The 23,218-nt window shown below is 39.7% G+C and overlaps 1 protein-coding gene across 3 annotated transcripts in view; it reads left to right on the forward strand.

The window, feature by feature from the left end:
* The first annotated feature begins 604 nt into the window (after positions 1 to 604).
* Positions 605 to 23,218, forward strand: part of AMBN (ameloblastin) — a 33,251-nt gene continuing 10,637 nt past the window's right edge. Inside the window, exons 1-8 of one of the 3 annotated variants that reach the window (XM_029598169.1) lie at positions 605 to 690; positions 2,719 to 2,790; positions 4,141 to 4,191; positions 7,143 to 7,196; positions 13,581 to 13,697; positions 18,390 to 18,617; positions 20,950 to 21,147; positions 21,251 to 21,295. In XM_029598169.1, coding sequence (XP_029454029.1) covers positions 2,719 to 2,790; positions 4,141 to 4,191; positions 7,143 to 7,196; positions 13,581 to 13,697; positions 18,390 to 18,617; positions 20,950 to 21,147; positions 21,251 to 21,295 — 765 coding nt within the window. In that variant the 5' untranslated portion in view covers positions 605 to 690. The remainder of the gene's footprint in view (positions 691 to 2,718; positions 2,791 to 4,140; positions 4,192 to 7,142; positions 7,197 to 13,580; positions 13,698 to 18,389; positions 18,618 to 20,949; positions 21,148 to 21,250; positions 21,296 to 23,218) is intronic. The other 2 variants (XM_029598179.1, XM_029598187.1) reach the window with 2 other exon arrangements.

The following is a 23,218-nucleotide window of genomic DNA, read 5'->3' on the forward strand; positions in this document are numbered from 1 at the left end:
AGAAAGTACAGGTCACTTTAAGTTGCTCAGACATTGGAGAGAGTTACGTACAACTATGTAAAGCATAAAATGGTTTCTAAGGCTGACAATAGGGTTTCTCCCTATGGAATTAACTACTGTATATAAAAAAAGGTTGCTGGATATATATATATATACATACTATAAGTACCATGGAAGCACCAGACTATGATCACATCAGCAGGCAGAGGCAGCTCATGGCCTGCTTGAGTTTGTTACTGTATTTGTTTTTTTCATTTCTTGGTTCTTCCCAACAGAAGCCCAGTGAAGTGGAGGGCAATGGTCACAGCAGGTTCAGATAATGAGCTCTGCCCTAAAACCAGTTGTCTGGAGACCCTTGCAAAGCTTGTGGCTACATGCATTTATTTTGCTAGAAAATACATATCAGAGAAGACTGTTTTTGCAAACACAGGTTTCAATGTGTAATTAAAAATAATAAGACTTTGTATGCAGCTCTGAGCACAATGAAAAGTGCTCTGGACTAATTACATGAGGACATGCTGTCTTGATTCATGCTGATTGGCTGATCTTCAATTTTAAAATGGGTATAAAACCCTGCTTATGAAAAAGCTCACGGGCTATTGTAAGGAAAATATACACATCTTCCTTTTCTTGAATTGTCTTGAAATATACCGCCAGGCTGTGGAAGAACACTGCAAGCCAGCATTCAAGGTACTTTTCTTAAAGCGGCAGTATTATAAGTTGATATTTTGATCAATCTTACTTAATCAGGCACCAAACTGTAACACAGATGAAGTCTGTCCTACTTATTTGTTTACTCAGCTGTGATGCTTAGTGGATAATCTAAACTTTTACTGTAGTTACAGGGAACAATTCAGATTTCCTAATAGTCAAGAAGAGGGATGCTACACATGCTATCAGCATTTGAGACAGGAGAATTTGTTACAAGCAAAAGAATCAGACTTAAACTCCCCTGTTCAAGAAATGCAATAAAAATGTACTTTTGTGAGACAACACAGCAGTTGGAGGGAGGGAGGGCTAATGCTACATTTTCTCTTCATAGCCTGTCTACTTTATAGTTATGTTTGCTTTAAATAAAATAATAGTTTTATTATCTGTTGCTTAGAATGGATAAAAATGTTATGTGCAAAGCATGATATTCAAACTCTGCCTTAAGGCACAGCAACAGTGTCCAACCTAAAATTAAAATTTCTAGCCTAGGCTGCTTCTAGTTATCTTTCAATAGACGCAAAATGGAAAAACCCTTTCATACATCAGTCCCTAACGGAGTTCCTGTTCTTTTTATTTTTAAATACAAATGTAATAGTTTTTAGTATTTCTGTCATTTAGCCATACAACCAAAGTACCCCAAGGTATGGGGGCTGATCATGATTATTTAGATTTTTATTTAACTCTTTCTCCAGTGCTTTCTTTTGTACACTTTCTCCCTGTTTTTAAAAATCCCCTCCCCAGAGCCCCCACTTCGCATTGCATTCACACTCTAAGCGCACCAATGTGATGTTTGCTCAGGGTTTTTATGACAGCACAGAAGTGCCTGGATTTATTTAATTACTGATGAGCGTGGTTAGGCAGGTGGAATGTTAAATTTAGAATGATTATTTATCTTCAGAAATTAAATAAAAATTAAAATAAAACAGGCTTTCATAATTTTATATCATAAAAAAATAATATGTTTGTGGGGATATATATAGATAGATTAGAATTTCTGCTATTGTGTGATTTTAGATTAAGTAATTTTGGTGTCACTCAAGATATTGTCACAGCAAAGTATATACACATATATTAGTAGTATATATTTGCATAAACTGATGCCATTTTATGCATACCTAGCATAAAATCAGTTCAAGGTGTGGATTTCCGAGTCTTGTGGAATTTACCAATCTCATCACAGGGTGGAGTTAGCACACCTCCAGAAGTAAATCTGAGAGAGAGAGAGATTATTCTTAACATGCCCAGGTTTAAGAGACATCGTATGCATAAAACAAACCCATTTAGAGGCACACTGACTCAAGTCGGAGTATCATTGATGGGACCTGCCCTATATACATTTCATCCTCTCATTATTTTATTAAATTTATGTAGGTGTATAGAGGCAGAGGTTGCTAGAAAGGTAAGTTCTATTGCAAACACTGCCCAAACAAATAAGAGATGGAAAATGGAACTACTTTCTATCTCATGTTCATGAAAGGTTTGCAAAATGTTGACCACAAGTCTGCGAGACTGAACTTTTCAAGACATTTCATTTTGTGCCACAGAATGTGAAAGAGCAGTATAAAGGGAATACAGAAAGTTCTAATATATTCAGAATAACGTAGCACAGAAATACTGGAACAGAACTTCCATGATGTTTCTTAATAGCGAAACCTATAGAAAATATTTTTACCAGTATCTAAGTTTTTTCTTTCCATGACAAGTACAATGCATGCTGCAAGATAATCTGAATGAACTTGCATCATCATGTAATTCTTATGTTGTAAGGTAGCATAATACAAAAAAAAAAAAAAGTCAATTCACAAAATAATTGGGAGGGGGTTAATATACATTCCTTATATTCTCTTTATTTTTCAGAAATACAGACAGTAAGTTACATGACATCCAGTATTAAATAAAAATATATAATCATTAGGAATACGCTGCATTCAGTATCTTTAAACCTGGTTCAGAAGTCTTTTTAGGGTTTAATATAGTCCAGAATTTTTTTTTGCCATTGTATTTCAGATGTCTCTGAAATACACTATGAAGGGATGGACACTGATTCTCTGCCTCTTGGGCACAAGCTGTGCATTGCCGGTAAGTCTTTTCAAGCTGTATAATTTTATTTAGCATAATGATGTTAAGAGCTTTGACAGCCTGCCTATGAAACAATCTCAACAAAGCCTGGTGGGCTCAGTGGGAATGGATCCCGTTTTGATTCTTGGATTAGCCCCAATAGACCTGAGGTGCTCAGGTCTATTGGGGCTAGGAGTGCTAGAGAGGCAGTATGGGTGGGGAGATTCGAGGGGGGGATGACATTTGTGGTCACCTGCTGGTCGGATTTAGAGCCCGTGACTGCAGGGTTCCAGAAGGGGCTCTGGCACATGGCTTCCAGCCTCAGCGCTGTCACTGGGATGACCAGGATAGAAATGGAGAGTGTATTAAAATAGATGGAAAATCCCCGGGTATAGTGCCAGAATCCCAGCCCCGGGTCCCAGTGCAGCTGAAAGGGGGGGAAAAAAAAAAAAGAAGGAACTGCCAAGGCAAAAAGGAACTAGAATATCTGGGAATGGGCTGAACAAAATCTGATTAAATTCACATTCCATCTAAATTTGCAAGGTTTAGATAATCAGAGTGAAGTCAGGGCATGCCATGAATTGACTTGATTAAATGCAGCTCAACTCAACACAGATCTAAGGCCTGGATTCACTAATGCCGCAAGGCTTAGCGAATCCTGGTACTAACAGGGGGTGGGGGGGGGCGAAGCGAGGGGCGGTCCTGCGCTAGCCGGCAGCGATCGCACCGAATAACTACGCCATAAAAGGTGTAGTTATTCGGCGCTAAACTGACAGCGAAAAGGATCCTTACCTTTTCGCTGTCCACACCGTCGTCGCAGAGTCAGTCCCGGTGACGCCCCGCCTCCTCCTCTTCCGTTGCCGACTCCGCCCCGTTGTAGCTAGCTCATACTTGCGCTAAGGTTTCTAGCTATCGCACGCTTGCGCTGGTAGCGCAAGCGTGCGATAGCTTTAGAAAATGACCCCCTAAATCAAGTGCAGCTCAAATCTCTGTATTTGCCTTGCTTGGATGTCTCTGGCCTATTTTAGATGTAGGCAGCAGCAGATTCACACTTATATTTGAATATAAGTGTATAACATGCGGCTGCACATGCATGTTATAAAATCGGGCGTACATTTGTGCGCGCTGGGTTGTGCGCCCGCGTGTAGGTATTAAAATCCGGCCCAGAGGTTACTTACATGCAGATATGCCAATTTTACATGCACAACCTCCACATGTCTTTGAAAATGTACCTCTTAATGTGTATTGCAAATGTGGAATAAAGAGTTATTGAAATACAAGACTTTGTTAAGATCAAGACTATATCCCATGCATGTTTATGTTTAGATGAACCATAAGAAATCATGCCACTCTAATGTGTTTTTTGCCTAGATGTATCCTCAACAAACTGCAACACATGGGATAGCCAGCATGAGTCTTGAGGTATATATTTTATTATAATGTACTCATTAATTTTTATGGACTTCCTTCTATCTCCTACCACCATGTTTTGAAAGCTTTGGAGAACTAAATCTGTTCAAGAGAGCCAGAGAATCAGGACTTGTCAAGGAAAAGCAATACTGTAATCAACAGTGAAGAGTGGCATGGCAGGGCTTTTGTGATGTTTATAAGCTGCATAGATTTTGGTAAACTAGTTTATGTATCACTAGTCATTCCACGGGAAATACATTATTACATTATTTCCCGTGTGGTTAGTCTTCCAGGAAGCCCACAGTTAGGTGGGTTTTCAGGCTATCCACAATGAATATGCATGGTTTAATTTTGCATGTACTGGATCTCCATTATAGGGCCGGATTTTAAAAGGGTTACACGCATAAGGTACGCGCGTAACCCTTTCGCACCGAGCCTATATTGCATAGGCTTCCGGCATGCGCAAAGCCCCGGGACGCGCGTAAGTCCCGGGGCTTTCTTGGGGTGGGTGTGTCGGGGGGGGGCGTGACGTGGTCAGCGCGTCATCGGGGGGGCGTGACGGGGGCGTGACGGGGTCGGCGCATCATCCAGGGCAGTGCCGCGGGCGTGGTTTCGGCCCAGGGGCGTGGCCACGATCTCCGGACCAGCCCCCGGACCAGAACATGGCGCGCAGCAGCCGGCCCGGTGCGCGCAAAGTTATGCCTGCTTCGAGCAGGCGTAACTTGTGCAACAGAGGTAGAGGGGGGGTTTAGATAGGGCCGGGGGGGTGGGTTAGGTAGGGGAAGGGAGAAGAAGGTGGGGGGAGGCGGAAGGAAAGTTCCCTCTGAGGCCGCTCCAATTTCGGAGCGGCCTAGGAGGAAAAGGGCAGCGCGCGCAGGGCTCGGCGCACGCAAGTTACACAAATGTGCACCCCCTCGTGCGCGCCGACCCCGGATTTTATAAGATACGCACGGCTACGCGCGTATCTTATAAAATCTGGCATACGTTTGTTCGCGCCTGGTGCGCGAACAAAAGTACACGCACGCGCTGTGTTTTAAAATGTACCCCATAATGTATATTTATTGTGGATAGCCTGAAAACTAGATTGACTATGAGTTCCCAAGAGCAGGTGTGATAACCACTAGTGTAGGAGGACAGGGGATTAGGAATTCAAAGTTCTTGCCCAAAGATGTGATAAATTGACTGTACTTGATTTTGCTAAACTGGTTATCCTAGTCATTCCTTCTCACGCTACTTATTCAGAAACAGTCAGCTAAGCATGAGAAGCTGATTACTCTGTCTTTTGCTAATCATGACTCCTTTATTAAAGTCTATTAAAAAGATACATTCCTAATTTCAATTATTACAAAATATTCGGAGACTCCGGAATATTTATTTATTTAATATATTTACTTTCCACAAATATCAACGATATGTACTAAATGGATTACAAAAATCAAGAATAAAACATTTATATAAAACTGCATAAAATAATAACAAAACAGCCAATTTTAAAACAATACATAATTACCCCAAAATTGTAATAAAACTATCACTCTGACTGACCTGATAAAAAGCCTGCTGAAATAAGTAAGCTTTCAGTTGTTTCTAAAAGACCTTAATGTCATCTAAAAAGCGCAGATTTCAGGCATACCGTCCCAAAGTCTTAGGCCTATATCAAAGAATGCATGTTGCCGAGTACCTTGTTAGTTGACATCTCTTAATGGAGGGTCTTTTAAGAACATTTTATCCGGAGACCTTAATGACCAAGATGGATTATAATTAGTTAGACATGCTGCTAAGTAATTTGGACCATTCTGTTGCAATGCTTTAAATATTAAAACTAGCACTTTAAATTCAATCCTTTGGCGTACCGGGAACCAATTAAGCTTCTGCAGCAATGGGCAAACATGTTCCCAATGTTGTGCCCTGTGTACTAAATAAGCAGCAGAATTTTGCAATGCTTGCAATGCTTTTAAGGAAGTTTGAGGTAGCCCAATGTATAGTGAATTACAATAGTCTATAACCATTAAAAACCAAAACAAAGGCCTGGACTACTGTCCAAAGGTCATCTTACTCAAGGATAAATTTTAAATGACAGAGCAAGTGCAATTTATAAAATCCAGATCTAAGGCCTGGATTCATCATTCTATCGCAAAATGATGAATCCTGCGAAAACGGGGGGCGGGCCTGCGAAAGCCATCAGCCTTCGCACCACCGCGGTGTCTTCGCTGCCGGCTTTCACACCGAATAGCGCCACTATGAAAGTTGGTGCTATTCAGTGCGCTACTGACGACGATAATGTTACTAACCTTATCGCCGCCAGTGAAGACATCACCGAATCCGCCCCCTCGCCGCCCCGACTCCGCCCCCAGCATGCTATCGCACGCGAAAAGGGCCTTTTTGTATGTGATAGAGGCTTATCGCACACGATAAGCCTCTAAGTGTTTGAATTTGTACTTTAAAATTCAAATTCAAATCAAACCAAAAACCGAGATTCCAAACAGAATATTTTAAATTGATTTACCCAAAATAAACAAATTGGAAATATTGGATTTCTCCAAAAAATTCATAGATTTAGAAAAATAAAGATAGAATCCAGGTAGAAAAAAAGGAAATTCAAACATTTTAACTAGGAATGAAAGTCAGATGCAGGGTAATACTTTCATGAATAATGTGAAACAATACATACAAAAACCCTAATATCAGAATAGTAGTAGGTATATTTTTGCTTAATCTGTTTCTTAGAAGCATAATTCATTCAGTCAGCTGTTTTTGTTCATATGGTAATGTATCTGGTTCCAATATACAACAGATAAAATCAGAGGTTTATCAATGAAGGGCCTTATTCAGTAAAGGTTTTCTATAACTTTGTAACTATTAGATGGTCTATTAAAAATATCCCTATGTGCTTAACCAAGGAAGACATCTACCTGACTTCTTTCCAGCTGGAAATCATTTTTCATATTTTTTTTCTCCATCAGACCATGAGACGATACGGCAACCTAAATGGAATGGGAGTGAATATGATGCCTTCGGTAACAATTTCAAATTAGTATAATGTTCCTATTTAAAACTAACTTGTCATTTCTAAAGATCTAATGCAAAATAGGTTTACAACATTGTCTTAAGTTCATTAGATCAGTAAATGCTGTTTCAAAAGTGAGAAACAATGCCTCTCTGGACATAGGTTGTATTGAAAGCTTTCAGAGAGATAGTCATTTTAGTCTGCTGTAGCAAAAAATGACAAGAGGCAGATGGCATCTACAGACTGACCAATTTATTAAGGCATGAGCTTTCGAGGATTAACTGCTGAGAATACAGGTCAATAAACATAAAAATATAAGGTGCTACCTTTTTATTGGACTAACTTAAAACATCTCTGGACTAGCTTTCAGAAACTACACTCACTTCTTCACGTCAGAACAGAATAAGCAGGTCAAAACAAAAGATAGAGCAACCACACTGTTTATCTACTTTACCCTACTAAGAAGAAGACACACTAGGGAGCATTTATGAAAACTTGCTCCAAAATTATCAAAGAAAATATTCCAGAATTTACTAAAATTGGCATTTGAAATGAAAGCATAGATCAGGATTTTTTTTTCTCCCCACTGGATCAGTTTTATTAAACCATTTTTTACATCAATTTTTGATAGATTATACTGTTTTTGTATTTGTGCCTTTTTGCCAGGACATATGGTGGACTACATTTTTTGCATTGCAACCTGTCGCACATTGTGACCCCCAGTGCAGTAGGGATTTTTTGCTTTGAATACCATATTACCAAAGCTGGCACATCTCTGAACCACTAGGTAAACACAGTAGAAGGTAGAGATACCACTAACATGTAAAAATGCAAAAAATATTTAAAAAGTGGTATATTTTATCCTAACAATTAGTATAACCTAATCAAATTTTATAATTCTAAATTCTATTCAGAAAATGAGTGAAAAAATTGGCATGTTCATACACACATGCCAAAAGGCAAAAATAAATTATTAAAATGGAATCCAGTGTCATTTAACTAATATTAATATACCAAAAAAAAATTACTAACCCAAAAATTTGGCAAAATGTTTTTTTAATTACCAAAATAACCACCATAGTAAACCAACCTCCACCATATCAACAGGTACTCCTCTTCAATGTTAAACCTCCCTTGTTTCACCATCTATATGACTACACTGGGGGAATATTTAAGATGATCACACTTGAGTGTCAACTCAGCCTCAAATCATTATGAAGCAATAACTCAAATCATTAGGGATGTGAATCGTTTTTTCACGATTTAAAAAAATCGTCCGATATTTTTTAAATCGTCAAAAATCGTTAGAGTGCGCGATACAATAGAAATTCCCCCGATTTATTGTGAAAAATCATTAATGGGTTAGTGTCCACTAACGGGAGTTATTTGGGGGGAGGGCGGGAAAACCAGCACACCAAAACAACCCCTAAACCCACCCCGACCCTTTAAAACTAAACCCTTACCTTTCCCCACCCTCCAGAACCCCCCCCAAAACCTTTTACGAGTACCTGGTGGTCCAGTGGAAGCCCCGGGACCAATCTCCTGCTCTCGGGCCATCGGCGCCATTTTGGCTGCCACTAATAAAAATGGCGCCGATGGCCTGATAAAAAAAAAAACACCGACCCTTTAAAAATGACCCCTTTGCTTCCCCCACCCTCCCGAACCCCCCCAAAACTGTTTTAAAATTACCTGGTGGTCCAGTGGGGGCACGGAGAGCGATCTCCCGCTCTCGGGCCATTGGCTGCCACTAATAAAAATGCCGCCGATGGCCCTTTGCCCTTATCATGTGACAGGGTATCCGTGCCATTGGCCGGCCCCTGTCACATGGTAGGAGCACTGGATGGCCGGCGCCATCTTTAAAGATGGCGCTGACCATCTTTAAAATGGCCGGCGCCATTTTTAAAGATGGCGCCAGCCATCCAGTGCTCCTACCATGTGACAGGGACCGGCCAATGGCACAGATACCCTGTCACATGGTAAGGGCAAAGGGCCATCGATGCCATTTTTATTAGCGCAGCCGATGGCCTGAGAGCGGGAGATCACTCCCCGCGCCCCCACTGGACCACCAGGTAATTTTAAAACAGTTTTGGGGGGGTTCGGGAAGCAAAGGGGTCATTTTTAAAGGGTCGGGGTGGGTTTTTTGTTTATCGGCTCGGGCGCAGCCGATAAACAAAAAACCAATTGTGCCGGACTATAAAAATTGTAAGATTTGAATCGGAACCGGAACCGATTCTGGTTCCGATTCACATCTCCACAAATCATATTACAGCACTTCAAGCCCACTCATCTGTGTGGATTCAAGGACAAATATCTCACAAACAGCTGCAGATAGAATCTTCTAACAATGATTTATCATTACTGAAAATTGGAAAAAAAAAAAAACCAAAAACAGAAATTGGTTGAAGTGGAACCTTCTACCAAAAGTCCATTTCATAAAGCCTCTATAATGAACTTGGAAAACTACTTAGATCTCTCAAAACCATAAATATCTTACTGAAGAACATCAAAGAGCATACATAGTAGCCATCCCATACAGCAGCTTTATTTCATTTTTACATCTATGAAGCAGATATTATCAGTCATACATAAGGAAACTAATCAAAATCAATGTGAAAGCTGAAGCTGTAGGTTGTTGTTAATTCACTAGATTTATGGTAAAGTTGGCTTTTCAGGATATCCACAATGAATATGCATGGAATAACTTTGCATGTAATGGATCGTTTCGCCAATCTCTTGTGTATATTTATTGTGGATATCCTGCAATCCTGACTGGCTGTAAGGTCCCGCAAACCAGTTTGGGAACCACTAGTGAAGAATGACAGAGGGTCAGGAACTCAAAGTTTATGCCCAAAGGTGAGACTGCATTTGATTTTGGCAAACTGGTTATTCTACTCACTCCTTTTCATACTACTTATCCAAAACAGGCAGCCCTGAACAGAGCACGAGCAGTTGATTTCTCTGTCTTTTGCAACTCATGACTACTGAAGGAAAGTCTCCTCAATAACAGCAAGCTAAGGCCTGGATTTATCAAAATGCACTAAATATCGCATGCTATAGGAGAAGGGGTGTGTTTTATGATAATAGGCAGTTTATCGCAAAGTGCACTATCTTTGCACTTCGCATAGATATTAGCGCAAACTGCAATTACTGTTTCGCACTTTGCGATGTGCCACTGGGGGGACCATTTTAAGCTGCTGGAGATCCAGTGTAGCTATCAGGACCCTTCTACAAGAAGAGAGAGAGAGACTCTTTTAAAGAGCCAATCGCACGCTCTCTCTCTCTCAGTGGTTGTAGAAGGGCCCTGATAGCTAGGCTGGATCTCAGTAGCTTAAAACTACTAAAAACAGCATTTGTGAAAATAGTGTGATAAAGCCCTATCGCACGGCTTTACACAAATGAAAAAGGTGTAGTTAAAGCCATGCGGTATGGCTTCACAATTTATGAAGCCAGCCCACTTGGCCCCAAACTCCTCCCCTTTTTCTAATTTGCATCACACTATGCGTTATGGCATTTTCGCATGCGTTAAAGGTGTTTTCGCATGCATTAAAGGTGTTTTTTTCATGCGAAAATGCCTTAACGCATGCGAAAATGCCATATAGCACTTTGATAAATTACCCCCTAAATTACTATTTTGGATTATTACAAAAATATCCGGAAATTATAAAGTACTGCTCATACAATCACAGAATATGGTGTGCACAAAACCAGTCTCCAGGTATAAGACAGGGAACACTCCAGCATTTTTACATTATTTTCTTGAATAATGTGAAACAACTTTCAAAATAACCTTATTACCATAACTGTAGTAGCTCTATCATTGCGTAACCCATTTGATTTTCCTGTTAAATGAGTTTAGAAACCAGTTTTAATCAACATTTTAAATTAAATTGAATTCATCCTCCATGAAATGCATTTGAATGTTGATTGCCCAAAAGTTAAATGGGGAGCAGTGCACTGAACTGGCACAGTAACAAGCAATGCTTTTAATAGAAACCTTAAAGAAAATTAAAATGAAATGAATCCTGCTATCTCCTAGTTTTTCTTGTTTTAGGTTCTGGTCATTTTCCTGAAATATATATTTTACTCTAAGCCATAAAATTGCCAAGGCTGAAAATTCCATTCCCTGATTTCTAATGTAACTTATAGTATTAGGCATTACAATAGAAGCCAATTCTGATGGTAAAGATGTTAAATCAAACACTTATCGTATAACTATAAGAAATCAAGGCTTGCCATGCTGGGTCAGACCAAGGGTCCATCAAGCCCAGTATCCTGTTTCCAACAGTGGCCAATCCAGGTCACAAGTACTTGGCAGGATATCAAGGGATTGATAGATTCCAAGCTGCTCGTCCTAAGAATAAGAAATGGATTTCTGCAACAATTGGCATTCAGCCCAGATATTTTTCACAGGCAAATAATTGGAAAAAAATCTCTTTCAATAAGGTTCAGTATCTCTATTTTTCACTTTATATCAGGAAAGATTTATGAAAAATAAAGTTAGTACCTTGCATGCTGTTTTGATTTGTACTAGAAATGTTATTCCAAAAAATGCTTTGACCTGCTCATTCTATTCTGATCTGGGGAAGGGATTTTTAGCCTTCAAAAACTAATCAAGACATATATTACGTTATTCCAATAAAAGGGAATCACTATGTAGTGTGTATATATAGAGAGAGAGAGAGAAAGAGAGAGAAACATCCTATATGGGAAGAGAAGCACTAATGTACAATTGGCACTAAGTCTTTTGAAATTAAAACAATTCTTTATCAACACACATAAATCAATAAATAAATGAGCTACTGTAAACTTAAAATCTTCATATTCGGATGTGTACAAGGACCTCAATTTAACTGCAGATATAAGTCGATTACTATCAATTCAACAACAGAATGAAACAATTTATGGTATTGTACCTGTGACATCAACAGAATAAAACAATTTAGTGTATTATATCTATAACATGTTTCATTGTTCAGTGTGATAACTAGACCTGATTTGACATTTGATCTAGCAGAAAATATATTCCTTCTCAGTTTATCAACAGAATGAATCCAATGGATAGCAGCAGTTCAAGGGCAGAAATGCAACTTGAAACAGAAACACACCACCTACTGCTACTCTACCTTTACATAGACATAATGGATGCTTTGATCTACACATACAAATGACCACAGGTGCTTCCACACTTCCTTTCATGCCTAATTCCTGAAAAATACAATGGTGAAACATTTTTAAAACCCGGTGCACGGAAATTCCGGGAGAGATGCGTGTGATCGGGTCAAGCGCACGCCGAGCGTATTTTCAAAATGGTCCAGCCACGCGTGTATTTCCCGGAACACGCGGAATAGCCGTGGTTTTGAAAAGGGGCAGGCAATCACATTCGTGATTTTTCATTTAGCTTAATGGTATACTTCTCAATTCGTTCAAGTTTTCAAAAATTACTCATGGTAGCCTTGCTGCTCTCGTGTTTTGCAAGTAAACTAAAAAAAAAACATTCATGTAAGTCTCACTATTTTGCAGTGACCTCTATTGATTAGCTCGCATTGCCTACTCATTAACCCACGCACACAGCATCTTTCCTGTTTGATTTGTAGATGGGAAATTCACATCAGAACCAGGAAACTCCATACAGTTACTTAAAACCTTGATTTTTCACCATTGTATTTTCAGGAATTAGGCATGAAAGGAAGTGTGGAAGCACCTGTGGTCATTTGTATGTGTAGATCAAAGCATCCATTATGTCTATGTTAAGGTAGAGTAGCAGTAGGTGATGTGTTTCTGTTTCAAGCTGCATTTCTGCCCTTGAACTGCTATCCATTGGATTCATTCTGTTGATAAACTGAGAAGGAATATATTTTCTGCTAGATCAAATGTCAATCAGGTCTAGTTATCACACTGAACAACGTAACATGTCATAGATACAATACACTAAATTGTTTTATTCTGTTGATGTCACAGATACAATATAATACATTGTTTCAGTTGTTGAATTGATAGCAATTGACTTATATCTGCAGTTAAATTGAGATCCTTGTACACCATTGTAGTACAAAGATTTTAAGTTTACAGTACCTCATTTATTTTTATTGATTTATGTGTGTTAATAAAGAATTGTTATAATTTCAAAAGTCTGTTAGTACAAATTGTACATTAGTGCTTTTCTTCCCATATAGGAAGTTTCTCTGTATGTTCATTGGGCACTTTACATTTACATACATATTGCCTAATTTGTAATAGTTGCTCTATATATATATATAAAGAAGTAATGACAAGCCTGAATGTATTAATGTTTTACCGTATGCTTTGTACTGCAACATAAATGATTCCTTAAAAATAAAAAGTGGAACGTGCTGCATGAAATAAAGTTTCTCTGTGTTTACTATGATGTCCTCAGTACTCTGGATACAGATATGGTGATCCATTCTCTACAATGTGGATGCATGGTTTAATGCCACCACACTCTTCATACCCATGGATGCCCCACAGACCCCGGGAACAAGAGAATCAGCAGGTACATTTCTTTCTTGCTCTTAAGCTTAAAAACTTGATGAAGACCTAAAGTGGTACACAGGGCTGGGCCATTACGTTCCACTCCCCCCACCCCCACCTCTCTTATATATTAACTTTCTGCATACTTATGTTGATCATTTTAGCAAAAAAGGTTCATAGATAATTTTGGGACTCACGTATTAAAGATGTTTTCTCAGTTTTGAGTGATTTTTCTTCCCCACTGAAAATAAAGAGATCTTTTGTTGCTAAATCTGCCACAGTTTTCACACTGATGCAAAAACTGGCATGAGCCTTTAGTGAATTAGCTTCTTTGGGGTTTTTGAATTTTTAGTGTAAATGAATATCTTTAGGCATGCTAATGCCATGAATTCTTTGACTGAGGGGGGTATGATAGAGGTGTTTAAAATCATGAGAGGTCTAGAACGGGTAGATGTGAATCGGTTATTTACTCTTTCGGATAGTAGAAAGACTAGGGGACACTCCATGAAGTTAGCATGGGGCACATTTAAACTAATCGGAGAAAGTTCTTTTTTACTCAACGCACAATTAAACTCTGGAATTTGTTGCCAGAGAATGTGGTTCGTGCAGTTAGTATAGCTGTGTTTAAAAAAGGATTGGATAAGTTCTTGGAGGAGAAGTCCATTACCTGCTATTAAGTTCACTTAGAGAATAGCCACTGCCATTAGCAATGGTTACATGGCATAGACTTAGTTTTTGGGTACTTGCCAGGTTCTTATGGCCTGGATTGGCCACTGTTGGAAACAGGATGCTGGGCTTGATGGACCCTTGGTCTGACCCAGTATGGCATTTTCTTATGTTCTTATACATTGGTAAATAAGTGTAAATAATTTACATAAAAAGAGAGAAACAGAGAAATGATGGCAGAAAAGGACCAAATGGTCCATCCAGTCTGCCCAACAGCTTAAGGTAGTTTCTGCTATGCCGTGCAGGTTATCCCCATGCTTAATTAAGCATGGGGATAACCTGCACGGCATAGCAAAACAGCCCCTTGTTGATTGCTGTTTTAATCCAATTCCCCGTTACCCCTTGCTATTGAAGCAGAGAGCAATGTTGAGTTGCATCAAAATTATTAGACATTGGTTAAGAGTAGTAACCGCCACATCAGCATGTTACTCCCATGTTTATTTGTTTCCCCAAACCATAAAAGTCATTGGTTGCTGTCAGAAGCCAATTCCCTTTTTCCCCTACCATTGAAGCAGAGAGCGATGATGGAGTTGCATCAACAGTAGGAAGGCTTATTGGTTAAGGGTAGTAACTGACACAACAGCAAGTTATCTCCATGCATTCATGTCTTCATTTCCATCCTGTAGTCTTTAGGGATCCACAGTGTTTATCCCTTGCCCCTTTGAATTCTTTCACTGTTTTCGTCTTCACCACATCCTCCGGAAGGGCATTCTAGGCATCCACCACTCTCTCTGTGAAGAAATATTCTTGATGTTGGCTCTAAGTCATCCTCCCTACAGTATCATTTTGTGACCCCTAGTTCTACTGAATTCTTTCCATCAGAAAAGTTTTGTCAATTGTGCATCAATATAACCTTTCAGGTATCTAAAGGTCTGTATCATATCTCCCCTGCACCTCCTCTCTTCAAGAACATACATATTCAGATCCTTTAGCCTCTCCTCATATGTCTTCTCATACAGACCCCACATTATTTTGGTCACTCTTCTCTGGACCACCTCCATACTGCCTTTGTCCCTTTTGAAATACAGACTCCAGAACTGAACACAGTACTCCAAAATAAGCCTCACCAAGGACCTGCACAGGGGTAGCCCAGTATTCTTCTGGCTTTAGCTATCACCTTTTCACATTGCTTCGCCATCTTCAGATCTCCAGACACTATTACCCCAAGATCCCAGTCTTTCATCTCCCATCACATACACTCTTTTAGATTACCGCATCCCAGATGCATGACTCTGCAATTCTTGGCATTTAATCCCAGCTGCCAAGTCTTTGACCACTTTTCAAGGTTTCTTAAATCACTTTTCATTCTCTCTACACCTTCAGGCATGCCCACTCTATTGCATATCTTAGTATCATCTGCAAATAGACAAATTTTACCTTCTATCCCCTTCCACAATGTCGCTCACAAAGATACTGAAAAGAACCGGTCCCAATACTGAACCCTGTGGTTCTTCACTTAACATGGTTTTCTCTTCGGAGTAGGTTCCATTTACCATTACACTCTGTCTCTTTTCAGTCAACCAGTTTTTAATCCAGTCTTCCTCCTTGGCACTTACTCTCAAGCTTCCCATTTTATTCACAAGCGTCCTATGCAGGACCGTATCAAAAGCTTTGCTAAAATCCAGGTAGATTACATTGCACGCTCTTCCTTGATCCAATTCTCTAGTCACTGAATCAAAAAAATGAATCATATTTGTCTGATAGGGCCTTCCCCTGGTGATCCATGCTGCCTCAGATCCAGCAACTCACAGGATTAAAGATAATTCACTATCCTTTCCTTCAGCAGAGTCTCCATTAATTTTCCCACCACCAACATGAAGCTAACTGGCCAGTAGTTTCCGATCTCATCGCTGCTATCACTCTTGTGAAGTGGAACCACCCCCGCTCTTCTCCAATCCTGTGGCACCACCCCCATTTCCAGGGATCTATTAAACAGGTTCTTCAGCGAACCCACCAATACATCTCTGGGCTCTCTCAGTACCCTGGGGAGTATCTAATCTGGCCCCATGGCCTTTCCACTTTCAGTTTGCCTAGCTCATCCCATGCATTCTCTTCTGTAAATGGAGTTTCATCTACTCCATCCCCATCAATGGTCTTGTTAACCTGCAATGGTCTTTCTCCAGGGTTTTCTTTAATGAATACCAAACTGAAGTATTTGTTTACTATTACTGCCATTTGTTTGTTACTCTCTACACATTGCTCCTTCTCACCTTTCAATTTCACTATACCACTTCTGACCTCCCTTCTTTCACTGATATATCTGAAAAATGTTTTGTCTCCTCGCTTTACCTTTTTGGCCATCATTTCTTCTGCTTGACCTTTTGCTTTCCTTATTTCTTTCTTTGTCTCCCTCAGTTTTAACAGTTATTCTTCCCTGTGTTCCTTTTTTTGGGATCCTTTATACTTCTTGTATGCTTTTTTTTACCTTTATTTTTTCAGCCCACTGTTGTTCCACCTCACCCATTTTCTCCCAGTCTTCCATTTCTTCCTCCATATACATCCCCATTTTGACATAATCCATATTTTTGAAATTCAAAACTCGGGTCTTCGTGTGACTTCTCTGTATCCTATTCACAAAATCAATGATTCTGGTGCTCAGGTGAGCCTCTATCCAAATATTAGAGACATTATCACCATTAGTGAGCACCAGATCAAGTATCACACCCTCCCTCTTGGGTTTCATTATCATTTGTTTGATCAGAGTCCCTTGAAGAGCATCCACTATCTCTCTACTTCTTGTAGATTCTGCAGAAGGGGTGCTTCAATCTACATCCAGCAGATTAAAATATCCAATAAGCAACACCGCCCTTCTTTAGCACCTTTTGGATGTCTTCAATGCGTTCTCTGTCCAATTCTTCCATTTGAGTCGGTGGCCTCTAGATCACACTAATAAAAATGGAAGCCCCATCTCCCTTGCAATTCAGTTGCTTGGATATTTTTTTTAACGTAAAGAGCTACTCCTTCCCCTTATCTGACCTCTCTATCCTTTCTTAGCAAGTTATAGCCCAGGATGATTGTATCCCAATCATTGGAAACAGTGAACCAGGTTTCCTTAATAGCAACAATGTCCAAGTCAGCCTCCACCATTAAGGCCTGCAGGTCTGGAACGTTGTTGCCCAGACTATGAGCATTTTTGGTCATAGCTTTCCAGCTGTTCTTTGTATTCACCTTTTCTGCTTTATTGAACTGATTGATTTTGTTACTTTCCCTTCCCTCTTCCTGTTTTGCTTGGGGATGACATGCCAAATTCACAAGCCACCCCTGCTCCCTAGTTTATTTTAAAAAAGAATAAACCTGTTCAGTCTTTATTAATTGGTAACTGATTTATTATTCAATAACTTTATTTTTTGTTCAGCTGAAATGCAATAGAATACATTAGTCACAGGAAAAGAGAAGTGCTGTGTTAAATAAAAGAAACAGAAGGTGGAAAAGGACTTCAGGGGAGCCATAGCATAGAGATTAGTGTGCCTTAGGCACTTTACTCCAAAAGACACCCAATTTGGGATTTGATTTATACTATAGGGTGGCCCATGGACAAGTAGCCTGCCTCCAATGCACTGGTATTGGAAGCGTGCTACTTTTCCATGGGCCACCCTGTATTTTTGCAATCATGTATCAACTATGAGCCTATCCCACGTTTGCTTTTTCTGTAGAATATCTCTAGGATGCAGAACCTCCCTGAATCCACACAAATAATATAAATCAGACTTAATGGCTGCTACATCTTATGTCATATAAAGGTACTTTTGCCCTTAAAACTGGAGGGGGGGGGGGAGCTATAAGCCACCTTAGGATTCTTCTTGCACTAAACTGAAGCTAAAAAACAAAGGGCCTCATTTACTTCCTCATTCTGTGTGGAAAAATGCTTAGAAAATGAGGCTCACTGTTTGTTGGACATTTATTTTTCAGATAGGTCGTAGCTTTCTTTTTCGTATATTCTCATTCCTTTCATTAATTTTTTTTTAATACTATGATTATTATTATTCAGTATGAGTATGCTTTGCCGGTGCATCCACCACCGCTGCCTTCACTACCAACCCCTTTCCAACCCCAGCAGCCTGGACTACAGACACAAAATCTGCCCCAGCAGCCAACTATAACGTCAGTACAGCAAGGCCATCAGCCTCCGATCCAGCAGGGGCAGCCAACTCAGCAACAAGAAGAACAGACACTGGTCCAGCAGCAGGTGGCGCCAGCAGACGGACAAGCCCAGCAGGTCACTGCAGTCGCTTTATGTTTATTTTTCTTAATACCAGCTCAACACTTATTGGGCCGGATTTTAAGAGTTACCCACGGGCGTAGAAAATCCTGTGCAAATTCTGTATTACACAGTGGCATAGAATTAATTCCCCCAGGAGTAACAGCAGCCACAGGGCTTTGTTTCAACAACTCAGTAAACTGGAAGGATTCTGAAGGCTAGTCAAATGTGTTTCAAGAAAGCCAAAGCGGGTTTGAACAATTTGCTTTGGTTTGGAAATACTTGATGCAGATTTAGTCAGAATTAGCAGATCCACTTTGTTGTTCAGCTTTCCCTTGAATCCCCCCCCCCCCCCCCCCCCCCAAAAACCAATTATAAAATTTGGATAAAATCTAAAAATTCCATCAAACCTGAACCATGCTGAAATTATAAAGCTCTTAATATAAGACCCAAAATATATAGCATGTAACCAATATCATACAAAATATAAGACCTGCTATAGAAGACAATTCTTGAGGAAATCAAGTTTGCCTTCATACGATGCTATAAAAAAATTTTTGCTATCGTGTCTGTGAGCCTTAATTATTAGGCTTCATAAATCATTAGGCAACTTGTTTGTACATGTGCAGAGCGTGTCAAAGTCCACTTCCAAATATGATAATTCTTTCTATGCACTTATCTTTCTATGTTGCTTGTCTTGTGTTGCTGAATATAGCCAGTGTTTTGAAGCCGAGTATAGCCAGTGTTATGAAGACGACATCTAGACGTTTCGGAGCAGCAAGGCTCCTTCTTCAAGGGCTTGATTTTGGCTGGAAAATTATAAAGCTGACATGAAATCTTGAAATACTTTTACTGTAATTCTTCAAATAATAACAGATCAGTGTTGGAACTTCTATCCTTTCTCCATTCAGGAACACACCATGAAATTAACTAGTAGCAAATTTAAAACTAATTTAAGATAGCATTTTTTGCAGTCTACATGCAATTAAACGCTGTTGCTGGAGGATTTGGTCAAGGTTAAAAGTATTGCTGGGTTTAAAAAAAAGGGCTTAGACAAGTTTAGGGTAGACAGGTCCATTTACAGATATTAGCCAGGCAGACTTGGAGTTCACCATTTCCTGCTTCTGGGAGTGAGCAACAGGTGAGGAGCAGATCTACCAGGATCTGCCAGGTACCCCATGCTAACCCAGACTGGCCACTGTTGGAGATAGGATACTGGAGTCATTGGACCTTTGGTCTGACCCAGCTCGGCACTTCTTAATGTTCTTATAACTTGAAATCGTTCGCACATCTCTACTTGACAAATTTTGAATATGCTCTGGTGAAAGTTTTCCTGACTAATTTACTTTTCAGATATATCTTTAGTTATTTGAACACTGTAATATAGTGCGCTAATTAGAGGGCAAAACAGCTTTCGTAATGCCCGACATTGGAGTGTAAGATTATAATCCTACACCAGCATTTTGGAAGGGGTTCGAAACATATATTGATAGTAGAATTGTATTGCCCCCTCCCTATCCCATCAGTAATGTCTCATTAGGACATTCATTGTGGTATATATAATACTTATCTGATTACTAGACTGAGCAACCTAAGGGCAGCTCTAACTACTCAGAATTAGGGGCAGGGACCTTTTAATTTTCATGATAGTGTATAGTAAGCCATACTATTTTAAAAAACATGTTTGCAAGTTCAGGTTGAACGCAGCTTTCCTGATACAAAGGTCTTCTGTAACAAAAGAGATGAACTCTTATTCATTTGCTGTCTTAAATCTGACATGGCACTCTGACTTGCAGTAGCTCAGTGTCAGAACCTCTATCCCCAATCCCCACAGTCTGTCCGATAGTGTCAGTTTCTCTTCTTCCAGCAACCCAACAGTGTCAACTAGTTTTCCTTTTTTTCTACTGTAACTGAAAGCGTTGAAGCAATAAAAGGTTCCCATGGAATCCTCCCCCAGGCAAGGAAGAATAAACGTTCTGCTATAAACAAAGGAACTGAAAACAAAATAGGGCCGCAAGGAAAAAAAAAAGAGGTTAAATCTTTTGAGAGCAGCATCTCAAGTCAAAGTCAAACTGACTATTTCTTTCACGAGCATCACTACAGAACAGTAGCTTAAGACTTACATCCACCTCTCATTAGTGGGTGTACTCTTGAGCCTCACATGTTAGTTAGAGCAAAATGTATGCTTTAACGTTACTGTTTTCCATTTACCTTAAAATGATGCAAAACCTGAATATTTGCACATTCATGGTGCAGCTCCATGGCAAGCATCCAAATGCTTTCTGTTGCTTAGTAGAATTCTGTAAAGCATTTGTTCAGTTTTTTTTCTTCTTCTTCCTCTTGCTTTTAGATATATCCTTTCATATATAAATTTATGCACCAAGGACCAGTGCAGCAAGTACCAGAACAACAGGGGCCCGTGCAGCAGGGACCCATGCACCAAACGCCAATGCAGCAGGTGCCCATGCACCAAATACCAATGCAACAGGTTCCCATGCACCAAGTGCCAGTGCAGCAGGTGCCCATGCACCCCTCCCAACAGCAACCTGTAAGTTGACGTTTTCATTTGCCTTTGTGTCGTGTACATTTCATTTTTACATCATTTTTAACATTCCTCTGAATGCTCATTCTCTGTTTCAATTTTTATTTAGTTTTACCCTGGACTTTATTACATGCCATACACAGCAGGAAATAGAGTAAGTCTATTTGATTAATTCCTGACTTTAGGAAAAAAAACTGAATACAATAAGAGTCTGAGCTGGATAAAACCATTTCTATAATACAGAAAGCAGAATGTGGGAATAAGCTTCAAATAAAGCTCCAGCTAAGATAAATAATAGATAAAGTGTTTATAAAACTGAATGTGTATCTGTGAATGTTCATGCCAATCACAGAAAAGAATGTTTGCTTTTAGGTGTTCTTCACAGGAAGTGGTGGGGAATGCCATAAGTCAAAGTTGATTTGCATTCATGTCTTTCAACTTACATATGTAACTTTCAAAACTGTGCACCTAAGTTCTGTGAAATCAGAAAAAAAAGGTGCAGCAAGATGACTGACTTCCCTTCCCTCATCTGAGTCCACATAGGCATTTATATTTCTGATGCTACAAAACATATATATACATTACATGACCAGCAAATGAAAGTTAGATGTACTTTGAATAAAAAGACACAGACAAAAATCAGAAAAAAAAACCAAAACAAAACAAAAAAAACCCACACATTCCATTTCTCAACAATGTATTATTTAATTCTCATCATTTTTACTAATAGCTCAAAGCAAGTTACATTCAGGTACAGTAGACATTTCCCTGTCTCCAAAGGGTTTACAGTCTAAAGGCCTGATTTACTAAGGCTTTTTTCTTATTCTGCATCTTTGGGAAAATGCTTAATAAATGAGTCCCTAAGATTGAACCTGAGGCAATAGAGAATGAAGTAACTTGTCCTAGGTCATATAAAGAGCACCAGCATAATTTTACCCTTGATTCCCTGGTTTTTAGTTTGCTGCTCTAACCAGTAGGCTACACCACTCAATATGTACTGCCTCATTCTCTCTCTCTCTCTCACTCACACACACACTCCCTTTCTTGCACATTCATCAACACACACAGTCACTCAAACATCTTCTATTTCACATACACACACACACACACACACACATATGACTGCGACTGTGTCAGCAATACACAAACAAATACATACATTTAAACTCTCGCTCAAATCCACACACAGAAAGCTTGTTTTATGCACACACAAAGAAAACAGCCTCCCTCTTTCACTCAAAACACATAATGCCTCTCTCTCACACACAAAGAACTACCCATAACTCTTGCCTCTATGCCACACACACAAAGATGTACACAATATTGACATCTTTCTCTCTCATATAAACACAATAAAACAAAGTCTCGCTCCTGCTAATACACACAGACAGCCTCTCCATATTTTGGAAATGTGCACTCATTATAAAGAACCCCTTTGGAAATATTGTGTACTCTACCAATTATACCTTTCCAATCTTGTTCCAAATCTCAGTCTGCTTGCCTGATATTGCTGCCACCTTTAAACTCAACATGGCCAACATAAAGCTCCTTATCTTTCCCCCCCAAGCACATTTCCCTTCCTCCTTACTCTATTTCTGTGGATAACACTGTAATACAACCAAGCCCTTCAGTCCATAACTTTGGAGTCTTCTTCCATTCCTCTCTCTCCCCTTCTGAACACACATCCAAAACACTGCTAAAAAATATACTGTTTCATTCTCTATGACATCACCAAATTCCATCCATTTTTTTCTGAGCACACTACCAGAACTCTTATCTACTTTCTCATCACCTTTCACTTAGACTTATTGCGATCCAATCCCCGCAGGTCTCCCAGTGGGTCATCTCTCTCCACTACAATCTATCCAAAATTCAGCTGCATGACTTATCTCGCCAAATCACTACACCCGTAAATCCCCTCTTCTCAAGCCACTATATTGGCTCCATATCCCTTTCCACATACAGTTCAAGTTCCTCCCTACACCCCTCCTCGTGAATTCACTCCTATCTCTGCCCTTCACCTCTGCTTCCAGCTCCTGACTCTGTGCTTTCCATCTGGCACCACTGTGTGATTGGA

The sequence above is a fragment of the Rhinatrema bivittatum genome, chromosome 1 (assembly GCF_901001135.1).
Source record: "Rhinatrema bivittatum chromosome 1, aRhiBiv1.1, whole genome shotgun sequence".
Taxonomy (NCBI): domain Eukaryota; kingdom Metazoa; phylum Chordata; class Amphibia; order Gymnophiona; family Rhinatrematidae; genus Rhinatrema; species Rhinatrema bivittatum.